Source organism: Physeter macrocephalus, chromosome 2 (assembly GCF_002837175.3).
Source record: "Physeter macrocephalus isolate SW-GA chromosome 2, ASM283717v5, whole genome shotgun sequence".
Classification (NCBI taxonomy): Eukaryota; Metazoa; Chordata; class Mammalia; order Artiodactyla; family Physeteridae; genus Physeter; species Physeter macrocephalus.
The window spans coordinates 75,003,178-75,029,408 of record NC_041215.1 but is presented as its reverse complement, the minus strand read 5'-3'; the positions used below and the strand labels follow the sequence as shown (position 1 = coordinate 75,029,408).

Genomic DNA, 26,231 nt, shown 5'->3' with positions numbered 1-26,231 from the left:
CTGTGGCCCACAAATGTTCACTGGCTGTAAACCCTCTCAAACACACCTGCAGTGAGCAGATGGAGGTCCTGAGACCCATCCCCAGAGAAGAGTAATGGCTGAAGGAGTAGTGCTGGGTGCTCTCAAGGGAAGAGCTTGTTAGAGGGATCAGGAAGGCCCATGTTTGATGGATGAGAAATGCAGTTTTTTAAGGCCTTAAACAGTGCTTTGGTTGACAATTCTTCCAATTAAGCAAAAGAAAAATTACCCATTAAAAAGAACAGAATCAGGTTTTGAGTAAGTAAAAGTTCCCCTGTGAAACTGGGAAATATTTCTTGTTTCTCTGAACCAATGAACATTTATAACATATAATTAATACATCATTAAATATCATCTCAGTATATTCAGGGTACATCTTAAACTCACAATTTTTAATTTCTGCAGTTAAATCAAATGAATTGAGTGGTGATTTGATATTCGATAAGTAGTACCCAGCCTGTACTTTTTGCAGAGGAGTGATTAAGAACATAGGTTTTGGAGAGTTCAAGCAACCTTGCTGTGACCTGGGTTAGATATGCTAATTTCTTTGTGCCTCATTTGAAATTTGGGGGAGGGGGATAACTATCTAACAAGCAGGGTTATGAGGCTTCAGGAAGAGAAATGAAATGTAGTACTTATTTGCTGCATGCTGTGTAGCATGTCTTCTCAATAAGTGGCGAAGATTATTATGGTTATTGCAGTTGTTCAGAAGAGAGGCATAGTGGAGCAGCTGAGAGAGTCAAGGCTTGGGAGTTAATCTCATTGCCTTGTTTCCTGCGGAAGCTGCAAAGCTGTGGGAAGCTCCTTGGCCTCAGTTGTTTCTGAAAACAACTTTGCAGGGTTGCTGTGAAAGACTAAATGCTATATATTGTAATACTTTGTAAAGTATTAAGCATGAAGAGTTGCAAATTTTATTTTAGATTTGTACCAGGTTAATAAATTGAGTCATTTCTCAGTAGTGGAAATGCCAGGAACAAGCAAAAGCTAATCAGACATGAAAGTAAGTAAAGAAAAAATTGTCAAAATAATCCTGCTGAAGATGTAAAGCTTCCCTGATGATCAAAATAATGCAAACACCATTTTTAGCCCATGAAGAGTATGCAATGATTGATCATTTTATATAGTATCTTAATAGGTGCTATATCTTATATATCTTAATAACACAAAACTCACATTCCAAAGTTTTCCTTTTCTCACAGAGGAATGATAATAAAACCCTACTTGTGAACTTCATTAATTTTTTGATAAAGGGACTATAATTTGGATAAAGATCATCTTTAAAAATGGGCCTCATTATCTATTAAAGAGCCTACTTGAACTGGTAGTTTAAATAAGGCATTTGGAAGATGTTTAAGTTGCAATGTACAGATACTTTTGAGAACTTTAGAAGGCACTCTTTACATATTTACTTATGTATCCATCCATTTATTCATTTATGGGGTCATTCAGTTAGCAAATATTTATTAGACAACTATTGTAAGCCAAGCTCTGGGGACATAATAGTGAGTAAATCAGACAGGGTCACTGCCCTTTGGGAGTTAGAATCTAATGTGGAAGGTAGACATTAGTCAAACAACAATTGGTGGGATTATAAATTAGATTTACTTAGTAATTAAAGTCTCTCATAAACGCTAGGCAACACTTTGTGGTGTTATTTTCTGAACATAATTAAAACAAATGAACTGCCATTCACCAAAAAGAGTCTGTAAATTTTCTTTCACATTTTGGGGCAAAATCCAACTCTCCTTTCTCTGAGTTATTCTGTGTATAGAAGTGGAAGAACTTCTTGTCTGTGACTCTTAGCAAGCTTGGATAGTTTAGCAGCATGAGTAAGGAATTAATGAAGAGTATGGTAAATGCTGATCTACTTTGGGTAATTCCAGAGGTCTTATGTGTGAAGTTGATGGTCTGGTCACGCAGCAACCCATTGAAACCCAATGGAAGGCCCTGGATTATCTGGTGAAATATCTATCATGCGTTATAGTTATTGCAGCAGTTCTGCAGTGGCATTTTGTCCCATCAGATGGTACCAATCCACTACCTTCTGTTACTCTAAATGTCTGGGATATAATTTTGAGAGATATTCTGTTATTTTCACAGGTGATGAAGCGTTCCTAATAGTTGTAAGACACAGTATAATTTTTGGAATCTCCCTTAACCCTGAGGTGAAGACCTTTGATGCTATGGTGCCCATATCAGGGATACAGAATGGTTATGATGTTGCAGTTGATTACTCAGAGCGATTCATCTATTGGCTTGAAAATCCAGTAAGTTTCAAATAACATTCAAAGGATGCAACTTGTTCTTGAAGAGCCTACCTGCACTGAGGCCTTCTTATATTTTTGCTGGGTGGGAAATGGCCCAGACATAAATAGATTTACCACTAAGCATTTTTTAATTTAGTGAGGGATGTCAGTGGGAAGTTGGCCTGGAGCAAAGACCCGATAATAAGCATATTTAAGCTATTGGGTATATTTATTCATTCAACAAGTATTAAGTGACTACTCTTCTCCCTGCACTGAACTAACTGCTTCCAACTGCAGAGTACATGCCAAGAGGAAGCAGTAACAAAGCTTGCTCTTAAGGAGCTTTAGTCTATTAGACGAACATAAAAATGAGGATATTAGACTAACAAAAATGATCATCGCTCAAGACCAAAAGCAATAGTTCCGTAAGGGAATTCCAGGAAAGCATCTGATGTGGCCGCTGTGGCCTCCACTCAGAATCTTTGCCTCTAGGATAAAAAAGAACACTCCTCCAATTTCCTTCCCACTGGGACCCTTTCCTCACCCTTTAGGGAAGAAACCTGTGAGGATGGGGAAGGGGCAAGGAAAATACAAATGAGGAAGTGAGGGAAGATCTTTGTGGTTGATGCTTGTCACCTCTGTGGAAAAATATACTCCTGGCCTCCTGATTCACACCTGTGACTTTGATTATTTTTATGACTCTTTGGCCTGTGGTGGTTAAGGAATAAACTTCTGTAGCTGATATCAGAGGGATCCTGAATGGTAAGCCTTGTATATTCCTGTGATGCACTTGAAAATCAGTGTTTTCAGTGTTGCTGGGGTTAGCATTATACACAGTAACCCCAGCCAGTGGCTGGGTTTAAGAAACTTTGCCTTTCTTCCACGTGTGAGGCGTGTTAAAGAAACACAGTAGCTGGCAGTAGCTGCAGTGAAGCTGTGACCTTGAAACAGCTCACCCCTCCTTGTCTTTCTTACCAGGGTGAAATTCACAGAGTGAAGACAGATGGCACCAACAGGACAGTGTTTGTTCCTCTATCAAGTTTGGGGGCTTCTACGAGCCTGGCCTTAGATTGGCTATCAAGAAACCTTTATTATACCAATCGTGGAACTCAGTCAATTAAGGTAATGATTCCATAATACTATTGACACAAACACTGGTTTCTTATTCACGTAAAATCTATTCTCAGGAAATGCTGTCATATGGAGGAAGCAAAAGGGACATTAATATTAACTATCAATGTCTCTGAAGCCAAGGAAAAATCTAAAAATTGGAACTTTCTACTGCCCTACTTTGTCTCCTCCTAAGTATAAATGGTAACTTGTTCATATAAAAGGATGTTAGATAATTTATTAAGATATATACTAAGATAAATAAAAAATTATGTAAGGAGTTCAACATAAAGGGAAGCTTATAGTAGGGAAGGCATTTTCATTATCTTTCCTCATCAAGTATTCAATACTATTTCAGTTCTAAACCAAATTTATAGGTTACCTCTGTTCTTAGATGGAAATCTTTCTATGGCTCCAACAGTGAAACAGAAAGTAGAAACTTGATTCTAACTCCTTTGATGCTTTCCTTTTTTGAGATAAGTGGTTTTTTTTACTCTAATTCCCAGAAGAAATTCTATAGGGGCACAGGTATGAAATCACATGAAGTAAATCAGAGGTAACTTGACTAGTACTGGTTTGCTCCACTCTGGGACAAGGTTAAAACATGTGATGGATTATTAATTCAGAGTAATTTTGAGAGTGAGAATTCCTAATGCAAAGGAGTGGTCTTGGGAGAGCGACAGTAGGGTGACAGTCCACTGCGTAGGATGAGGCACCAGTTAGTAAGTTGGTTCTCTTTGGGGTGTTCAGAAAGATTAATGCTAAAGATGAGGAAGGCACACAGCAGCTTAGTGGCTAATTTAGACCAGATTTGCTAGGAGGAGTGCTTATTCGATAGTCAGCAAAGGTCTTCCACAAACATCATCTCATCCAATCCTTACAACATTCCCGAGGGCAGGCAAGTGTAGTAAACGGTCACAGTGACGGAGACATTCGAAGTACGCATGCTAATCTCAAGCCGGGTAGAATCAGCAGCTCCTAACATGAAGGGAACCTTGGAGGCTCATCTGGTTCAAGCTCTTTGTTAGATGAAAATCTGAAGCCCACAGAAGCTAAGAAACTGGCTTAACAGTCAGCTTCACTGCCCTGATTCTGAGGGAGGTGGGTGGTCTAACTTTGCCTTGTTATAAACCACAAGTTCGGCAGTCTAGCCTGCTTCAACCCCCTTTGACAGTGACAGAAGGTATTTTGCACAACCTCAACAAAAAATATCACTGACCCATCAGAACACAGGCAATATTTACTGCCCAAGACCTTTAATACCAAACTCACATCTCTCTAGAGTCCACTCAGTAGAAAACTGTCTTCATTCCAAGTGGCAGTTAATCTGCTCCTGCTTTGTAAATGGGGTCTTCTCTTTTGGACTGATACTCTTCCAAGAGAAGGGCACATGTCTCCTCCATCAAGGTTAGATACAACAGAAAAGCGCCAGTTGAAGAACTGAGTATGTGTGTGTGCATGTGTGTGTATTGGTAAGGCCACTTTGACCACAGAAACCTAAAGTTGGTAATTGTGCTCCAAATGCAGTGAGGTCCAGAGGAGAGAGAACTTGCTTTGGAGTCCTGGCTTCGAGTCTGGCTTGCTTGCTATGCATTCATTCAATAAGCGCTAGGAAATGCTTTCCATGGATTGGTGCCATGGTTAGTCCTGGATATTCAAGGATGAATCAAACATTTGTTTTTCCTGCTTTTAAGTAGCTCACACATCTGAGAGCTAGACACATAAACAAATATCTTTGCTTCAGTGTAAGTGTGATATGTGCATTGTATATAAAGAGAGTGATTAAGGACAGAAGTAAGTGTGTGGGAGAGAACGGTGGGCTTCCCCCCAAGAGGTTACCTGAGAGCTGAGTCTTGAAGGATGACCATCCTTTATTTCTGCCTAATGAAGAAGTAGGGGGAAAAAAAACACTTGAATAAAGATCCTGAGATATGAAAATGCATTTTGTGACTGAGCATAGTGTTTACTCACAGACTGTTTGAACTTGGACAAATTATATAACTTCTCTGTGTCTGTGCTTCCTTATTTATAAAATGGGGTTAATAGTTAGTTCAGTAAGTAAAAGTACTTGACGCTAAGGTATCCTGCGAATACAGAGCCCTGTTTCCCTCAAATCATCAATATATTTAGACTATCCATAAAGGTAAATTGCCCCTGTAGTGTTTTTATTGGTTTTTTCCTTTGGTGGTATCAATTGTGACTCTTCCAGATGAATGTTAGATTGATTAAAAAAACAGAAATAGTGTTCAAGTACTGTTTTCCTGTATAATATCCGTTCCAGAGTAGGAGAAACTCACATTTAATTCCAACTCTTCCGCTAGGGGTAGCTGTGTGCTCACTCACTAAAAGCAACTCTGTAGCTGAAGAGTGAACCCTACAGAATGGCCGTGTGTGAGAGAGCTCCATCTCTGCCAAAACACAAGGAGACGGACTTCCCTTTGAGCCAAAGCCATCCTTAGGGAAAGGAGAGAAATTGCAGCAGGAAGAGGCAAATTGAAAAGAGAAAAATTATTTTAGTCCAAATAGGAGAGAAACGTACCACACAGGAGAGAGAAGAGTATAGAGAAGAGTGAGGGAGAGAAGGGTGTGTGTGTGTGTGTGTGTGTGTGTGTGTGTGTGTGTGTGTATGTGTGTGTGTGAGAGAGAGAGAGAGAGAGAGATGTATACAGATAGAGAGGCAGAGATAGAAACAAACACAAATAATCAGTTTGTGTTGAAATGTAATTTTATAGAAAAGCCTTCATGCAAATCAAGAGGTATTTTCTTATTTCTTACTAGTTTTTCTCATCTCAGACGGTCTCAAGTGCATACCAAAATAGACTTGTTTCTATAAGAAACTGCATCTAGTCCAGTAATCCATATCCCTCTGTGGTGTTTCACAGTGTTGTAACACTGTGGTTATAGCAATTCCAGCAAGATTACTTAAAAACATAACATTGGGAAAACCACAAATCCTCTCTAGGCCTCTTTTTCATCACGTTATATGAGCATAATGCCATCTATCTCACAAAATTACTGTGAGGATTAAATCCGATAATGCTCAGTATAAGGCCTGCTACATAGTGAGGTCCCAATAAATGGATCAATAAAAAAAATTGAATACAGTTGTGCTGGGTGCTGTGCGAAGCACTTTACGTGCATTGTCTCACGTTCCTGGTATCTCTATGCAGAAGGGAGTTTGTCATCCACATTTACTGATAAAGTTCAGAGAGGTGAACTTACTTGCCTCAGGTCATATAGTCAGATCTGGCCGGGTCAGGATTTGCACTCAGGCTGTTAACTTGGCACAGAATTCACTTTAACTCTGTGTAAATTTGGACTGTTTGATCAACTGTGTTTGCAGTGATGGGCCACTGCGTGCTATGGCCCTGTCACTGGGGTACAGGAGACCTGTGGGGTTCCCAGTGGTCTTCCAGAGTTTTCTCATCTTTTTCTGTAGTTTCGCTCAGGCAATGATTCTGTATGTTCACTCATTTGAATCTTTCTTTTATCCGTATAAATATCCTCTCCTGGAACTTGAGGTGAATTGAAAATAGAAATTTGAGAGGTGATTTTGTTTTCTTACTCCTATTTTCTATTGAGCCAATTTTCTCATAGCCCTGAAATGCAATTAGGGATTATCTGAATATCATGCAAACCCTCCCATTCACCACAATCATGCTTTGAATTTGTTGTGTGTTTAAGTTCTCCTTCATCATAGCTTTCTTTATTTTCCCCTTATATAGGTTTTGACACTCCGAGGAGATGTCAGATACGGAAAAACACTGATTACCAATGATGGGACGAATCTTGGAGTTGGTTTTCCGGTTGGCATAACTATTGATCCTGTTAACGGGTGAGAGTTCATTCATAAGTAGTGTATGTCTTCTATACAGCACCACCCTTGTTAATATTATGGTCTAATAAAATGGAAGATTTCAAATGTAGGACCTTTTCTGATTTCATATGCCAACATTTGAAAAATATAGATCTCAGTAAGAAAGAAATAACTCTAAGTTATGTTTAATGTGTATTGTGTTCTGTTTTTCAAATTAATAACATTGAACTTAAAATTTATTCCAAACAAACAAGAATTTCAGGCATTTTAAAATAGAATTATAAGAATGAACAATAATACATTTTGACTTTGAATGAATGTGGACAGCTTTAAGGGGGTGGATAAACACTTGAAATAGACCTTGAAGGATGAGAAGGCTTCCAGTAGGTGCAGGATGGGTTGCAGCTGAGAAGTGGTACTTGAGGCCAAAGAGCAGTGAAGGCCCAGAGGCATGGTGGTATTTAATATGATTGTGTAGAGGGCTGGAACCAGAGACTTCGAGTAGGGGGCAATTGACTAGATGGGAGATACAGCAGCTAAAGTCATTTGGGGACAAATCAGGGAGGGACTTTATTTATTTTTTAAATATTTATTTATTTATTTGGCTGCGCCGGGTCTTAGTTGCAGCACATGGGATCTTCTTGCCTCGTGCGGGATCTTTAGTTGTGGTATGAGGGATCTTTTAGTTGTGGCATGCGAACTCTTAGTTGTGGCATGTGGGATCTAGTTCCCAGACCAGGGGTCGAACCCGGGCCCCCTGCATTGGGAGTGCAGAGTCTTAGCCACTGGACCACCAGGGAAGTCTAGGGGAGGACTTTAATGTCATGCTAAGGAGTTGCACTGTATTTTTTTTGAGAAATAAGGAGCCAGCAGGGAATTTGGAGGAAGGGAATGATAGAACCTAATCTGTATTTTAGAAAGATTGATCAGAACTGGAGTGGAAAGGGTCAGGGGAAGGAAGAAAATGTTCAGTCAGAGATGAGAGTTCTTAGCTAAGTTTAGGTAGCTTAAATTTTTAGTGAACTCAGAATTCACAAGAGTTTTGTGACTTTGTCCAGAAAACTTTTGGCAGCCTGGAATGGGAAAGGAGAAAGAAAGTAATGACAGGAACTCAGGGTTAGCAGTTAGCAAGGTAGGCACAGTGGGAGATCATGAGAATAAATCAGAATATTGTTAAAATGGTTAAAATGGTATGAGGTCCAGGTATAGAGGGCCTGAGGGATTGAGAGCTCAGACAAGTTTTAAGCGCAAAGAACAGATTCAATGGAAGAAATAAAATAGGAGCAAGGAAGAGAAGGAAGAGTTTGGTTGAAGCAGGGAATTTTAGAGTTTGAGAACTTAGAGGAAGAGAAGTTTAGAATTGAAGAGGAGGTTCATGGGATGGGTATCTTGGATTGGTGGTGAAAGAGGTATGCATATAAAGATGATCAGAATTAAGTGTTTCGAGGACTTACAAGGAAAGAGTGTGAGAGGGTTGTCTGTTGAGGCTACAGCAGGAGGTGAGATAGAAAGGAATGAAAACTTGGATTCAAGTCTAGAAGTTATGTCCTCACTGTAAATGGAAAGTAACCCTCATATATTTTAATGAAGTTTCATGGATCACGGATTTGGTAATTCTGTGTGCTGATTAGGGTTCATGTGTACACATTGCATTTTCCATCACGAAAATCAGAAAATAAAGTAGCTGGTCTTGTGGTAGATGATTTGGAAAAGAATTAAATAAGAGTGCTGAGAGGTGATCAGGGAGGTACTTGACCACATTTACATTAGCTTTGTCCTTCCTAGTGTGCTGGGCATACTGAGTCTTTGAAAAGGATCGGCTGTTGATACAGGCTCTTCTTAGTCCATGAACTTCCTGTGTGATGAAGCTAAAGGATTGCCCACCAATGGAAAATGGTATCCTGTATCAGATACCATTTAAAATGGCCTATCCCCCAATAATAACTAAGAAGTATACAGACATTAGAGAACACTGATGAAGGACCCCTCCACATTGGACGTAACAAGATATTAACGTTTCAGACTTCCTGCATTGAATGGTGTGCATCCTGAGGACAAGAAAGACATGTTTTTCATTTAAATATGTAGTGAAAGCATCTGTTTCACTAAATGCCTTTGTTTTTCATGGTTGTAGGAAACTGTACTGGTCAGACCGAGGAACCGACAGTGGCATTCCCCCCAAGATTGCCAGTGCTAACATGGATGGCACATCTCGAAAAACTCTCTTTACTGGGAGCCTTGATAATGTGGCGTTTATCACCCTCGATATTGAGGAGCAGAAACTCTACTGGGCAGTCAGCAGCACGGGAGTGGTATGAGCACACTTTCTAGTCTGTTGTTCTTTGTTGCCGAGCTTGCACAGCTGACATTGATTGTTCTGAGTTGTCTGGCAGTGGTTCTCAAGAAATCTCACTTGGCCATTTGTACCAGTGTTTTATTGCCCTTTCTCTCAATAACCTCTTTTCCTGAAGTCCAGTTCTTTATAGTGTGTGCCTGGTTCCTTACAGAATGTTTATTTTTTCCCTCATTCTTTCTTTTTCTTCAAGATAAAATAATTCCATTTCTCATTTCCTATTTGTCCTTTAAGAGCCCTTTCTTTCATGTTTCAGTGATTTCAGTGCTTTTCTTAGCAAGTTCTCAAAGGCTCTCCGATTGCAGAGACTAAGAAAAAAAAAAAATAGCACGCTTCTGAGCTCAATGTCCCCTCACAGCTACATATGACGCTCTAATGTCCTAACATGGTAGATGGATGTGTGAAAACTCCCTTTCCTGGTAATTTTAAACTCCAAGGTGGAGTTCATTACATTCTGCCATAAGAAGCAGGAACTATAAATTCCGTTCATTCACAGAAATAACATTTGATCTTCACTACTGTGCTGATGCAGCGGAGCTGGGACTGGGCACATAGAAGGTGCTCAGTAATAATTATTGCTCAACTAAAATATTGTTTTGGATGTTGAGTGTGTGCTAGTCTCTTCCTTGCTTTAAAGAACAGGAGTGATTTCAGATCTGTCTTTGACATGGATGCTCTCCATAAAATTGTCCAGTAGGTTTGGTTTTCAGTTCATGACAGCTCGCTGAGTACTCCTTTCACTCCTGATATGTGCTTATAATGTTGAAAAAGCAGTAGGTGATGTGTGTGAAAGCACTTTGCAGAAGCTCGTGCCACATGGTGTGATTTCTGCTTACGAATTAGCGTGTCCCAGACCAGACTCCCCTGGCCCCTCCCCTTCCTGTTTCCACATCTGCTCCGCTCTCTGGAATCTGTGAGCTGGTTGGTGGTATGACTCTGCATCCTTTCTCCTAGGCTAGAACCCACATGTTCATCCTTCACTCTAATAACCACATCCTTATTTAATCATCACAAAATCCTGGCAGCTTGTCCCCGTGCCTCTTCTCTCAGGTCCAGCCTTTTTCTGCGACTTCCACCATTCTGGGCCACTTCTCTCTAGCCTTGACGAGAGCACGACCCTCACTAATGAACCTGTTTTAGTGATGGAGGCATGTGGTCTTCATAAAACCACAAGGAACCCTGGAACCCTGGCCCAGATAAGTAGCTCCAGATACTTCAGCCAAGTGTGGTCAGCTCATCTGCTCCTGGTCACTCCCTCAGCAGCTCCGCTCAGAGCTTATCTCCCCTGTTCTCTATCCTTCTGGCACCTCTGTCTGTTTCTAGGGCATAACCTGCTCTCGTAACTGCTGGGTTCCCTTGTCCAGGAAGGCAGGAGCCACACCCTGTTTCTCTCTTACCAGCACTCAGCTCAGATCCTGGCACAGAGAAGGCACTTGAGACAAGTTTCTGGAATGAAATCAAACCAGCTATGTCTACATTTTGTTTTTCTTCCAGAGCAGAATGCTTTTCACTTCCCGTTAGAAACGTCATTCTTGAGTTCTTTTCTAGTTCACCAGAGTCATTTTGACTCAGGCTTGTTACTGTGGTGATATAACAGCGCTATCTTGCTGTCTTCTGTGAGTGTGTCGAGCACGTTTCCTATCTCCATTGCAGAAATAGTTGGTGAAGATGTTAAACGCAGGGCCATTTAGACATTAAATGTGTATTATCCTTGACCAGAATATCACATGCAGGTATTAGTCCCCTATTCTTCACCATGCCATCTGAGAAAGTTGATTGGCTTATTTAGACTTCAGCTTCATTGTCAGTGAAATGGGCACAGTGATGTTTGTCTGACCTACTGCTCAACGTAGATGTGACTATCAAATATAGTCAGAAATCCCTGGAAAGGACAGAGTGCTATATACATGTGAAACATTATTAAGAGAATATTGGTTTTAAACATTTTCCTCATTGCACCATGAAACAGTCAATAATGAAAATTTTGATCTTTCAGATTGAAAGAGGAAACGTGGATGGTACAAATCGAATGATCCTGGTAAACCATCTTTCCTACCCCTGGGGACTTGCTGTCTATGGCCCCTTCCTGTATTATACCGATGAAGAATATGAGGTCATTGAAAGAGTTGACAAGGCTACTGGGGCCAACAAAATAGTCTTGAGAGATAATGTCCCAAATCTCAGGGGCCTTCGAATTTATCAAAGACATGGTGAGTATTTGTCACTGAAACATACATGTTCATGGGTGTATATATATTTATTCAGGGTGGTCTGCACACTGACATGCCCACACACAAACCCACATACGCACAAACCTGTGTGCATACACATGCATGCAAACTGAAATTACCCCAAGATATTTAAAAAATTATAACCATGTCTTAAGCATGGCTAAGTGTCAAAGACTAAGCTGGCATCTGAAAGGCCAGATTGACTGCAGAGTAAACTTACTCCCATTCTTTCCCCTGCACTTTAAACTCCTTACTTTGCTTTTATTTTATCGTACTCCCTGACGTATTACGTATGTGTTTATCATCTGGGTTCTTCAATAGAAGAAGGACAGGTATTTACCTCCATAAGGACAGGTATTTTGTCTGTCTTGTTTCTTACTCTCTCCCCAGTAACTAGAATAGTTGCTGGAGCATTGGAGGTGCTCAGTAAATATTTGCTGGATATCTGCTGGGAAAGTGATTAACACGACAGAATTTTTTTAATCTTAAAAGGAATACTCTTAGATGTTGCCTTTTTCAATAGATTTTTTTCCCAGAGATAATCTAACTTCTGATTTGCCTCTTTATGTTAACACTATGATCTGGAGATTATTTTTTATAATTTTGAAATATTTTATAGCTTTTAGTACCTAGCCAAAGATTTGTTTGCTGTCCTATAACCTAGGTTTGGTACTTGGTATTATTTTATTGCATGTTCAAAAAACCCTTAAATAGTCTTATTTAATATACTTTAAATCAAATGCTCATCACAGTGTTGATCATGTAATTAAAACTGATATAATTTAAAATGCCAGTACATAGGTCAAGAGGGAAAAAAAAAATTAGAATTTGTTGACTGACCTCCCTAATTCCTCTAATTCTTGAATGATTTGTGGAAGAAAAACAATTGGTGCTCCATTCTCTATTATAATATATAAACTATATAACCATTATATAGTTGTGGTCTTGTTTTAAACCTCTGTACATGTTAGTTCTATAAGCAGTAGGCTCTCCAATATTGTTTTTAGGTTAACTCAGATTCCATATTTTGTTACTTACTTTTCTAATGACTTATTTGGTGACTCAGTTGAAAAATTTGACATGGAGTGGCAAGTAGGTGGGGTGAAAAGTTACAAACTAATTTTGATTTCATTTAGGCTCCGAATCCTCAAATGGCTGTAGCAACAACGTGAATGCCTGTCAGCAGATTTGCCTGCCTGTACCAGGAAGACTGTTCTCATGTGCCTGTGCCACTGGATTTAAACTCAGTCCTGATAATCGGACCTGCTCCCCATATCACTCTTTCATTGTTGTTTCCACGCTGTGGGCAATCAGGGGCTTTAGCTTGGAATTGTCAGATCATTCAGAAGCCATGGTGCCAGTGGCAGGCCAAGGTATGCCAACTCCAGTATAAGTCACATTTGACTCCATCTGGTGCCATGTTGAAGTCCTTGGTACCATACAGCATTTCTCCACGTCTGGATTCGGCACATAAGGAAGCTTGTTTATCCTGCTTGATAACCATATTCACATGTCCTCATGACTCATCTCTGTTTTCTTATATCTAAAAAGTCATGGATCTAAGTTACCATCTTGTAAATAAAGTCACTAAGTTTTTCAACCAACCTTTCATTTTGAAAAATATCAAATGCAGAAAAGTTGAAAAAATGGTATAGAGAACATCCTTATACCCGCTAGATTCAGCCATTCTTAACATTTCACCACATTTGAGCCTTCAGTCTCTCTGTGTGTTTATGTGTGTAATACATACATATACATACATTTTGAATGAACCTTTCGAAAATATATTGCAGATATCATGACACTTCACCCCGGTCTACTTAGCATGCAGCTTGAAGGGCATTATCATCTAATTCATATTTTTTCCTGTTGGCCTTATAATATTTTTATAGCTGTCGATTTGTTCCAGCCAAGATCTAATCAAGATTCATGCATCGTATTTGGAATGTCTGTTTTGTGTCTTTTGATCTGTAGTAGTTACCCCAGTATTTTGTTATGACAGTGATTTTTTTGAAGAGACAAACCTATTGTCTTTTTAGCATCTCTCATTGAGGATGTCTGATTACTTCCTCATAGTGTTGTTTAACTTGTCATTCAATTTATACCCTGATTTCCCATGAAATGAAAGTTAGGTCTAATTGCTTGATTAGATTGGGGTTGAACACATTTGAGAAGAATCCTTCATAGATGAAGCTGTGTCCCTGATACAGAATCTCATTAAAAAGGACATAATGTCAGCTTGTCCCCCTCTTAGTAATGCTTAAGCTTGATCACTTGGTTAAGGTGGTCACCGTGAAGTCTCTGCTTTTTTTTCCCCCTATGTAATTTGTATGAAATCTTTGGGGTCACACTTTGGTACCCATGAATATATTTTTCCCTAAGCACCTTTTATTCATTGGTTTGAGCCATTGATGATCCTTGTCTGAAATGATTATTTAATTGGGCATTGCAAAATGGTGGTTTTTCTTGTTCTATCATTCCTTCTACACTCATTCTTTTTAAAAAATAATTAATTTTTGTCTGCATTGGGTCTTTGCTGCTGTGCGCGGGCTTTCTCTAGTTGTGGCGAGCAGGGGCTACTCTTTGTTGCGGTGTGTGGGCTTCTCATCGCGGTGGCTTCTCTCATTGCGGAGCACGGGCTCTAGGCGCTCAGGCTTCAGTAGCTGTGGCATGTGGGCTCAGTAGTTGTGGCTTGTGGGCTTAGTAGTTGTGGCTCATGGGCTCTAGGCTCTCAGGCTTCAGTAGCTGTGGCATGTGGGCTCAGTAGTTGTGGCTTGTGGGCTCAGTAGTTGTGGCTCATGGGCTCTACAGCGCAGGCTCGGTAGTTGTGGTGCACGGGGCTTAGTTGCTTCACGGCATGTGGGATCTTCACGGACCAGGGCTCGAACCCGTGTCCCCTGCATTGGCAGGCAGATTCTTAACCACTGCACCACCAAGGAAGTCCATCACAGGCTTAGTTGCTCTGTGGCTTGTGGGATCTTCCAGGACCAGGGATCGAACCCGTGTCTCCAGCATTGGCAGCCGGATTCTTATCCACTGCACCACCAGGGAAGTCCCTGCATTCATTCTTCTATAAAGGAGAGTTCTCCTTTTTACTGTCACATGCACTCAAGTTTTTATTTTTTTAATTCAGTGTAGAATCATTTAGCATAATTATTCTTTTGATGCTCTAGGCAACCCATTTTGGCCGGGGAGAGCCTCTCGAAGTGGCTGCCTGTATTTTTTCAACATGATCCCATTGGTGTTTTGAGTGCTTCCTTGTTTCTTGGTCTAATAAGTATGTTCCAGGCTCACCTTGTACCTTCCCTTCCCAAACCTATAATTAGCCATTTCTCCCAGGAGCCAGTGCTCTTTAGTGTGGGAAGTGGTTTTTAGAAACTAAGATCTGGGGGTAAGTGTGCTCATTGCAACTGGGAAATAAATAGTTTTATTTCATAATGGGGGCATGGTTGGAGCAGGGGGGGAGTTGAGAATGAGAGTTTGAGAGGAAGGGCAGACATTTTTAAAAGTTCTAGTTCAAGCTAGAGTATTGTTTAATGATCTTTTCTTAAATGTTCTAGGACGAAATGCACTGCACGTGGATGTGGACGTATCTTCTGGCTTTATTTATTGGTGTGATTTTAGCAACTCTGTGCCATCTAATAATGCAATCCGTAGAATCAGACCAGATGGGTCTAGTTTTACAAACATCATTACAGATGGGATAGGAGAAAATGGAGTCCGGGGTATTGCAGTGGATTGGGTGGCAGGTGGGTAAGCTATATAGTGATTTTATTGAAAAGGCTTTTCATGTTTGCATTTCTTATTTATCATCTTATTTATGCTATAAAGTTTAACATAAGTGCGACAGATCTGTTTTTCTGAATGTTTGTTGAGATTACTTAAAATAGATTGAATGGTGTTTTTAGAATAAACATAACAGACTTGTGTCTGTTAATGATAAGGTGTTTCAGTTGACAGATTCATTAGAGATTATCTCATTTGCTTCTGTTATTAACAGGATCAAACTGTAGGCAAAATGGATAGAAATATTTAATTATGTAGGTTTATTTCACACTTAGATGAGTATCTAATTTCTAAATTAGAAATGTCTAAATTTTCAAACAGAAAGGGATATCAAAATATAATGTAAACCATGAAATATGACATTTACTTTAAAGGTTAGCAATTTTACTTGCTGAATTCTTAATTGCGTCCTCATGTTAATGTATGAAAACCGTTTTGATTATTAGGCACTTTATTGTAGTTAAATTGAAATGCCTGACCCAATATTACATTAACTTAGCTATACTGATTCATGTACTTAATTTTGGATTACCACTCATTTTTAATGATACACTGACAAACAAATGTATTATACTTCTAGAATATAATCCCATTATATCAAAATAGGTATCATTGTGTGTTAACAAGCTTGGCAAGTAGATATCACTTAGAAATATTTAAATATATTATGAAAATCTAGATACTATAATAGTTAATTGCCAATAGTAAACATGGTAATATGTTTACGTAAGGCTTTAATTTGGTTCTTAAATTCCATTCTTGATTACAAATTTACTACATTATTTCTGAGGATATAGATAAAACAAGGGTCAACAGCCTATAGCCTGTTGGCCAAATGCAGCCCACCACCTGTTTTGTAAGTAAAGTTTTGCTGGAACACAGCTATGCCCATTCATTTATGTATTTTCTATGATTGCTTTCATGTTACCGTGGCAGAGTAGAGTATACTGTATACTCTGCAAAGCCTAAAATATTTACTATTTGACCCCTTACAGAAAAAGCTTGCCAACCCTTAGTAGCAGTACAACAGACTTCTGACCACATGGAATCAATGTGGGCTCCCTCTCTATTCCTTAAACTAGCTTCCTGCCATGCTTTTTATTCTAGCATTTACATTGTTCTTTAATTCCCAAAGGCAAATGGCCTTTTGTTTTGGTGACTTTAGAAGGTCCTTGGGATGAAAACCTCTACACTAGTTAGAAAGACAAGAAAAGATCTCACGTTAATGCCAAACAGAAAGAGCATTTGATGACATAGGTAACAACCTGAGATATTGCTGGCTCTCACTCTTTGCTCCTTTCATCATGTTGGAGTAGAAGGTATGTCATGATAATGAGTCTTTGAAGATTCAGGTAGAAGAGGAAGGACATTCTGGAAAATACACCTTTCAGTAGAAAGTGGGTTATGATGTTTGCTATGAATTCTGATCTGCTTTAGAAGCTGAAGAGAGTTACATTCTCTTTAAATGTGAAGAAACAATCTATTTAGTTCCTAAGAGTAAATATTTATTTTTCTAAGTCTAAACTGAGATATTTATCTATCATCCTGGAAAAGACAACAAATACTGACCCAAACCTCAGTCTTACAAACGGTATCTTCTTCCTTCTTGTTTTTCCATTCATCAGCATGCTCTTTCATTTTTCTGCAGGAAATCTTTATTTCACCAATGCTTTTAGGTCTGAAACACTGATAGAAGTTCTAAGGATCAATACCACCCATCGCCGTGTTCTCCTTAAAACCACAGTGGATATGCCCAGGGATATTGTTGTAGACCCCAAGAACAGATACCTCTTCTGGTCTGACTATGGACAAAACCCAAAGATTGAACGTTCTTTTCTTGACTGTACCAATCGAACTGTGCTTGTATCAAACATTGTTGCCACACCACGGGGCTTGGCATTGGACCTTAGCAATGGCTACGTTTATTGGGTTGATGATGCTTTAGATTTAATTGCAAGGGTCAGCATTGATGGAGGGGAATCTGAAGTAATTCGGTTTGGCAGTCGTTACCCAGCTCCTTATGCCATCACTGTATTTGGAAATTCTATCATATGGGTAGACAGGAATTTAAAAAAAATCTTCCAAGCTAGCAAGGAACCATATAAAGCAGATCCACCAACCGTGATAAGGGACAATATCGACTGGCTAAGAGATGTGACCATCTTTGACCAGAATGTTCAGCCCCGGTCACCAGCAGAGGTCGACAACAACCCTTGCCTGGAAGATAATGGAGGATGCACCCATTTCTGCTTTGCTCTGCCTAAATCGCACACCCCCAAATGTGGCTGTGCCTTTGGGACCCTGCAAGGTGATGGCAAGAGCTGTGCCATTTCATCAGAAAATTTCCTCATCTTTGCCTTGGATGATTCCTTGAGGAGCTTACACTTTGACCCTGAGGACTATAGTCAACCTTTCACAGCAGTAAGTGTGGAAAGAATTGCCGTGGCCCTAGACTATGACAGCATAGATAACAGAATCTACTTCACACAAATTTTGCCATCTGGAAAAGGCCAGATTTCCTATGTCAACCTGAATTCAAGGAGCAGGTCTCCCACCGTTGTTGTTTCGGGTAAGTGCACTCTAAGTGTAGCTTATCTTGGAAGGAGACACAATGGGATCAACACACATGGATAACCCAGGGGTTCTAAAATGTATATTGAGACTCTAACTTCTTTTTGTGTTTTTGCTGGTGTATGTCCAGGCATAGGGAATCCTGAGGGCATTGCCTTTGACTGGATCAATAGAAGAATTTATTACAGTGACTACACCAACCAGACAATTAAGTCCATTGCCACGGATGGGTCTAAGCACACTGTGATAGCCCGAGTTACAAAGCCGAGAGCAATTGTGTTAGATCCTTGCCAAGGGTATGTCATGGTCTGCTTATTTCTGGAGGGAGTGGGGTCTGAAATTATTTTATGCTCACAGAGAGCCAGTGTTTTGTGGGCTTGTAGCACTGTAGCTACAGATTCAAGGGTGAAAGAGCATGAGTGACTCTACCTGGGAAGGAACTCCCATTGATGCTAGGAAAATTGGCAGCATACTAGGGAATTAATGCTCTGACTCAGTAAATCCACATTGGGGAAGTTGTATGGATGGGAATGGAGTAGGGTTTCATTTTGCCATATTGGTGTCAATTTACAGTTAAAGAATGCTGCCATCTTTCTTAAGTAAAAAGAGTGAGGTTCCTTGTGATAAATTATGACTCCTTTTGGATCACTAGGTACATGTATTGGACTGACTGGAGTACTAATGCCCAAATTGAGAGAGCCACACTGGGAGGAAACTTCCGGGAATCCATCGTGAACAGTGACCTGGTCTGGCCCAACGGGCTCACTCTGGACTATGAAGAAGGCTTTCTCTACTGGGCAGATGCTAATCTGTATGTGTCTTTGGTTATTCCTGAGGGTGTTGATGAGAAGATTTCTTCCTCCCTCTTCAAAAAAAGAGGGATATGCATAATGTGATGAAATATTGGTGAATACACCTGTGAAAATTGATCTATATCATGAGATTGAATAATTGTGAACTGAAGGCATCTAAAGATGCATTACTAGACAAGTTAATTTCAACTATAATTACAAATGTAGTCATTCAATTTATAATTTACAGGCCCCATGTAACTACCATAAAATATGAATGACTTTTAAATGCACACTGATAGTAAGTTTTCTCTGGGCTTTAGCATTCAGTATCTTGTAAAAACATTTTCCTTCAGTCTTTGTCTTTTTGTTGTCTTCTCAAAAAAGTTCTTTCTTCTGTGCCAGCTTCTTCTCAATTTCATAGTGTTTTGCTTATAAACTTCTGTCAGCTCTAATTTTATATGTAACTCTCCAAGTACTCCTGAAATTACTCACATTCCAATCATCCCAATGATTGAGGAGATGAGATGATTTTGTTTATTATGGCTGGTGTCTACATGGTGAGAATCTTAACTTTTCTTGCTTATTTTCTTATGATTTTGGTCTTGTGACACTGAGCACCTAACAACTTCATCTTTATTTTCTCACTTGAAACAAAGCAGTGATGTTTTGTGTCTAAATTTGGATCATTCTAGGTAAATACCTCCAAGTAAATGACAAATGGAAAAAGTCATTAAGGGAGTGGGAAGGGAAAAGTAATTCACATTAAAAAAGTATGTATTTATTTATTTGGCTGCATCGGGTCTTAGTTGCAGCATGCGGGAATCTTTAGTTGCAGCATGCAGAATCTTTTAGTTGCAGCATGTGGGATCGAGTTCCCTGACCAGGGATTGAACCCAGGCCCCCTGCATTAGGAGTGTGGAGCCTTAGCCACTGGACCACCAGGGAAGTCCCATGTAATTCACATTTTATTGAGTGACTACTTTGTGCTAAACACTGAGTTCCATGCAATACATGTATTAGTTCATAATACCCTCCCGTTTTCAAATGTCAGTCTGGTTCCTTTTGTAGGATTACTTGTGGGTTATATTAATATGTGGAAATCAATGATTTATATAGGCCATTGTTTGATAAGCAGATGAAGTTCTCCGATTACCAGAAGAAACATTTCTTGCTGCCATATGCTCCACTTGAAAAGAAAGTTGGGGGCTTGTGTAAAGCCATGGTTGGGCTCAGGCATTGGGTACCAGCTGAGGAACTTATTCTTTCCGGATTCCAGCTTTTTTTTTCTTTTTTCCATCTTCGTTTTAGGCAGAAGATTGAGCGCATCACTCTAGAGGGCCTGGAGCGGGAGGTCATTGTCAGCAGAGCCAATAATCCTTTTGGTTTGGCTGTCTATGGCCAGTATGTTTACTGGACTGACTGGTTCACTAAAAAAATTTACCGAGCAAACAAATATGATGGGTCAAGTCAGACTGCAATGACCACGACTCTTCCCTTCCTGCCTAAGGGTATTCGTGCTGTCGTGAAGGACCAACAGCAGTGTCACAATCCCTGCGATCAGTTTAATGGGGGCTGCAGCCATATTTGTACACCAGGTAAGGCACTGGCCATGAACATAGACTCATGGAGAGTAATAATAATGGTGACCACTAGTAAGGAAGGCTGAGGGAATATTCAGCTCTAATAGGAGAAAAAATTCTCTTTCAGAGTAACTTATAAAGTAGATTTCAGGGTTTGTATGTTGAGAAGAAGACTTTGAAAGGTTTCTTTTGTATTCCATATGGAGCCTTCTTACAAAGACATTTTAAATTCAAGCTTGATGGAGGTAGAAAGAAACATGCAGGTTTGGCTGCTGCATCTCATGTCTTGAATAGAAATTTCATCAATGAGCTAACATTCCTTATAAAAGGATTTAATTCTTCCACTTAGGAGGTACTGTTTATAGTGGATATTTTAGAGTATGATGTGTGCTTCAGAAGTGTGTTTTATAGAGAACAACAAATTCATAGGAGGATGTGCCTTTTGAGACTGTTGCTTTGCAGATTTTGCTGAGAAGGTAGGACCATTGCTAACGTCTCAGTGAAGACAAGAGATAGTGGTTTAAAGATTAAGGTAAAGTAGCCACATTTATTAGAAATTGAAGGTGGTTCTTATTGATGGAAAAATGACTCAGAGTAGAGTTCCCATGGCTTGTCTTATAGCGTGTTTAGTATAGAAGCTGTTGCCAGTGCTCTTCTGGAGGAGAAAATATGAATGTTTGCTATCTTTAGCTTTTCCTGGGCCTACCTTTCTTCAGGTCCAAATGGCCCTGAGTGCCAGTGTCCACACGAGGGCCACTGGTACCTGGCCAACAACAATAAGTACTGCATCCGGGATAATGGTACGAGGTGCCATAGTTCCAAGTTCACCTGCCTCAGTGGGCACTGCATCCCAGAGCAGTGGAAATGTAACGACATCGATGACTGTGGTGACAGCAGTGACGAGCTGGAAACTCTCTGTGGTGAGTTGGACTCTTGGAACTTTTGTTAAGAACTCACAATATACCAAGTGTTTGGTCCTTTTAGAAGTGAAAAACATTTACTCTGAGAATCTAGACTGCACTTTGCTTAAATCACACATAAGCTGATATATGTGCTGTGAAGTAGTGTATGATACTTTATTAGGAAGCACCTCTATGGTGGTTAAGAGCAAAGGTGCTGGATGCCATTTACAGTCTGTAGAGCCCTGGGAAAGTTACTTAACCTCTCTGAGCCTCAATCACATTAAAGCATTGTGTTTGCAAAAAGTTTAATGTGATTGAGATAAACTTATACATTGAAATGGTACAGAAATGGAGTGACTTTCCCATTTGCTTAAAATACTTCATTTGCTAAAAGAAGCATACAAAATATTTGCTTAATCTAACTAATTTAAAGTGTTATCTCACTTTGCATGCAGTGCGTTTTGCAGCTTTTGCCTTGGAAGGTAAACCCAAAGTGTCTTATTTTATTGGCTTGTATCTTTTTAGAAAATGGGATGAGGCTTTAATCCAGAAGCTTCTTCAATGTTTTTTTTCCCCTCCTCTTAGCGTATCACACCTGCCCTTTGACAAGCTTCACCTGTGCCAACGGGCGATGTGTCCAATATCGTTATCGCTGTGATCACTACAATGACTGTGGTGACAACAGTGATGAGGCAGGGTGCCTGTTCAGGACTTGTAACGAATCCACGGAATTTACTTGCAATAATGGAAAGTGCATCCCGCTTCACTTAGTCTGCGATGGGATGGACCACTGCCATGATCACAATGCTTCAGATGAGAAAAATTGCTGTAAGTTCATCTTCAGTACTTGTGCTTTGGAGTCTTGAAGTCTTAGAGCTTGGGAGATGAAATTTTTATATAAAGACAATGCATTTTCTGAGAAAAAAACCCATAGTATTCATCTAAAACATACATTTCATTTTAATACAGTCTACTAAGTGATTTTTTAAAAACAATTCTACCTAGCATTTGAATTATTCACCTAAATTTATGGATCTGTACAACCATTGACTATTTAACGTTCAGTATTTTCTCCTTGGTTTATACATCTGATTGTTTTAAAGCTTTACTAGTGGTTACTGACAAAAATGATTGATTAATGTGTTGTGTTTAATGTTTGTTGTGCAAAAAGGTATGTAGTACAGCGTTGACTGAAATGATTTGTCTCTTTAGTTTTTCTGGTAAATTGCTTTTTAGTGAATTGATTTTCCAAAATTTCTGGGATTTACACTTTAGAATCTTGAGACAATAAAAGGGCGGAACGTGAGCATAAATGTGTTTTTAGTTTGGGTATATGTACATGCTCCGTTGCTTTTGTAGGCGCTTAAACACAATATTTATTCGGGTGTGCTTTTTTTTTTTAATCAACAAGTGGCCAATCTGTTTCATCTATATCTCCCCAAACTTTTTTTTGAGTATTTTAATGCATCTCCCAGACATACATATCACTGATAAAGACCTTTGAAAAACAACTACTATGCCAGTATTATGCCCAACAAAATCAACAATACTTATTTAATATCCTCTAGTACTCAGTCCATATTCAAATTTTATCACTTGTCCCCAAAATGTCAACAGTTGCTCTGTTCAAATTAGGATTCAGGCAAGGTCTACACACTGATTTAGGCTGGAATTGAGGCCTAGAGATTTGATTACATTAGACTCAATTCTTTGGGCAAGAACACTTCATAGGTGGAGCTGTTTCTTGTCATATCACATAATGAAGCACATAATGCTTGATTGTTCCACTTTAAGTGAGGATGAAATTAATTAGTGAATTTAGAAGTCAGCCTGAATCTTCCCTTAGGAAGTTCCCATCAACCTTTCACCCAGTGGTTTTAGCATCCATGGATGGTTGTTCCATAAATTCATTATTACTTTAAGGGTTACAAAATAGGCATTTTAAAATTTATTTGTTCCTGGCACATTTATTAGCTGACGTTCCATAAAGAAGAAATTTCCCTTATTAACTATTTTGTTACCCTGAAATAAAATTCTGCAGGGTAAATGTCTGATTCTTTCCCTTTGTCATTTTTGAGAGTAATGAGTTGGTGACCAGTGAGCACTAAGTTTTTGCTTTGTTTTGTTTTTACTATTGTGTTAAACTCATGGATTTTTACGTTTTTGAGTTTTAATGCAGTGAAGTAAGTTACTGGTTTCGGTGCTTAATTGTTCTATCTTCGGCCAGAAGGAACCCTGGTAAAGTTGGGTTCTCTGTTATTTTGACTTGACCCCATTCAGCCTTCCATAGCTCAGACTTGTACATTTCCTGTCTCAGACCTGGAATTGGCCTCATTCCTTTTGTGGTATTTAAAAATTACCACAGTGTTGCGTTACCCACTCCTATTTGGCTTTTATTGCTTCTGGGCCTTTTTATTGGACAGAGCTAGGAAATACAATTCTTAAGGGGAAAAAAAATGATATTGGTATTTTCCATTTTAATTTGGAATAACAGGTTTTTTACCTTTTGGATTTTATAATCATGTCTCTTTTACTTAAAAATCTTGGTTTGTAATAAGTGACATTAACATAGTCACTTATTTGCTTTATTCTATAATAATTTCAACATGGCTATAATAATTTCAAAGTAACCACACAAATACAATTAAAGATTTTAGGTCCTTCTTGTTCTTAGATTATTTCCCACTAGGAATAGGCAGTCATTTGTTACTGTTTCCAAATTTTAGGAATTGCTTTTCTTTATCTATTTTTATTTCATTATGTTTATTTATACAAAGTAATGTGCATGGTTTCATAGTCAAAATTATATGACAAGGTACATTCACAGAAGTCCTTCATCCTTGTCCTCTCCACCCTGCTCCCTCCATACTATTCTCAATCTGTTCAAAGGGGTTACAATTTTCATTAGTTTTATCTTTTCATCGTTGTTGTTGTTTTTAGTGTAAGCATTTCTTTCTTGCTAGACATACATACTGCCATCATTTTTCTTACACAAAAGATAGCCTAGTGTTCTGCCTTCTTACTGTTGATATATCCTGGAGATCATACCATCATTCCTTATCAATATACAGAGATCTTCTTCATTCCTTTTTACAGCTACATATTACTCCATTGTGTGGATATGCCATCGTTTATTTAACCAAGAGTGGGGAGTCATGCTGATGCTATTAAATAATGAAAACAGACAATTAAAACTATAAAGCAGCCTCCCCTCTCCTCCATGGCCTCCGGTATCAGCTGGAAATATCTCTTTTTACTGTAGAATGTATGGCATCCCATAAGTGTCATGGATCATGTCTCTGTGATAGCTTTGAACATCCTTCCCTTCTGGTGGTTTGATTCTGCAATAGATCTGTTAGCGTGGACGTGTATGATGTATATGTGGTGGGTATGTTCCAAATGTTTATCTGGTTGTCTTTTTCAAGCTGATCGCACGTGCCAGCCTGGATACGTAAAATGTATGAATTCAACTGTTTGTATTCCTCATCTTTTCTTGTGTGATGGAGACAATGACTGTGGAGATATGAGTGATGAAAACCCCATTTTCTGTGGTAAGAGAAACCTGCTTTTCCTTCTGTGGTTCCAGGGATGCATGTCTTGAGCTAATGCAAAGATACATTGCCTGGGTGTTTGGGCGAATTTCAATTTGTCATCTCAAATTGACCTTGTAAGTAGATTCAGTAGGCAGTTACTTTAGGATGTACTTGTAGGGGCATAAGAAGCCCCTTCTCTCTGTTCCCTGGCTGGATGCCTGACTCCAGATATTTCTTCCATAGACCAGCTCTAATGCCTAACTTTCTACAATTAAAGACCTTTTGTCTTCAGGAACTCCAGGCAGAATTTGCACATTGAGCCCTTGTATTTGCTCTCAATACATTTGTAGTAGCCATTAGTAACTGAAAGAATTTTTCTCTCATTTTCATATGTTTGACTTTCAGAAACCTTAATTTCATATTATCCATTTGGTTTAATCAAATAATTTAATCAAATAATTTCCTGTATCTATTAAACTGAAAGGCCTTTCTTAAGCACGATGATTTTGAGACTATTGGTGTAAATAGATGCATCCTTTAAGAACTTAGTGATTGTCACCAGGGCAGGTTACAGTCCAAGAGCAGGAGTCAGTTGTAAAAACAGCAGCAAGAGGTAGCAGAAAATCTAGAAAACACATTAGACCAGAACTACCTCAGGTTATGCGAGAAAAGAATCAATGTTCACTTGTAGGCAGAGTCATTTACTCAAATGAATTATAAGGATGAATAAGAGCAGAACTTTGCTAACTCTCTAGAATCATGGTCTAAGATGGCTAAAAGATTGTGTGTAGGGTGAACTCAGATTTGGTTATATTGTTGTTTTTGCTTTTCAATAGCATTTATTTTATGTTATGGCAGAAAACATAGAACCAAGTTTTCTTTTATCTATAATTTGTGATTTCATGTGTCAAAAAAATAGTCTTTTGGTATTTCTAACAAATGCAATTCATTTTTGAACTTCTGGAATTTAGAAAAAAATTCTGGGAAACTGGAGTGGTATTGCTCTCCCATACTCTTCCCTCCCAATGGAGAACTTATACAAAAACTCATTTCCCAGGCCTCAGCCTTCCTTTCTTGGCAACTCGTATCCAGATCAGAGATACAGGCAGGTTATTAGGAACAAGCTTGTGTGTTGCTCATGGGTTTTATCTTCTTTCCCTCCTGCAGTCTCTAAGTCGTGTAAGAGCGATGAGTTCCACTGCACATCTGGATCCTGTATTCCTAGCTTTTGGTTTTGTGATCACGAAAGAGATTGTTCTGACGGCTCTGATGAACCTGACACTTGTGGTA

At 39.1% G+C, this 26,231-nt stretch overlaps 1 protein-coding gene across 1 annotated transcript in view; it reads left to right on the top strand.

Annotated features, from left to right (window-relative positions):
- Positions 1-26,231, top strand: part of LRP2 (LDL receptor related protein 2) — a 168,731-nt gene that overhangs the window by 88,682 nt on the left and 53,818 nt on the right. Inside the window, exons 32-46 of the mRNA XM_007110946.2 lie at positions 2,119-2,285; positions 3,243-3,386; positions 7,100-7,209; positions 9,326-9,503; positions 11,541-11,754; positions 12,912-13,148; positions 15,336-15,524; positions 17,210-18,130; positions 18,263-18,428; positions 18,785-18,943; positions 20,235-20,521; positions 21,223-21,426; positions 21,994-22,236; positions 24,834-24,959; positions 26,109-26,228. Coding sequence (XP_007111008.2) covers positions 2,119-2,285; positions 3,243-3,386; positions 7,100-7,209; positions 9,326-9,503; positions 11,541-11,754; positions 12,912-13,148; positions 15,336-15,524; positions 17,210-18,130; positions 18,263-18,428; positions 18,785-18,943; positions 20,235-20,521; positions 21,223-21,426; positions 21,994-22,236; positions 24,834-24,959; positions 26,109-26,228 — 3,465 coding nt within the window. The remainder of the gene's footprint in view (positions 1-2,118; positions 2,286-3,242; positions 3,387-7,099; positions 7,210-9,325; positions 9,504-11,540; positions 11,755-12,911; positions 13,149-15,335; positions 15,525-17,209; positions 18,131-18,262; positions 18,429-18,784; positions 18,944-20,234; positions 20,522-21,222; positions 21,427-21,993; positions 22,237-24,833; positions 24,960-26,108; positions 26,229-26,231) is intronic.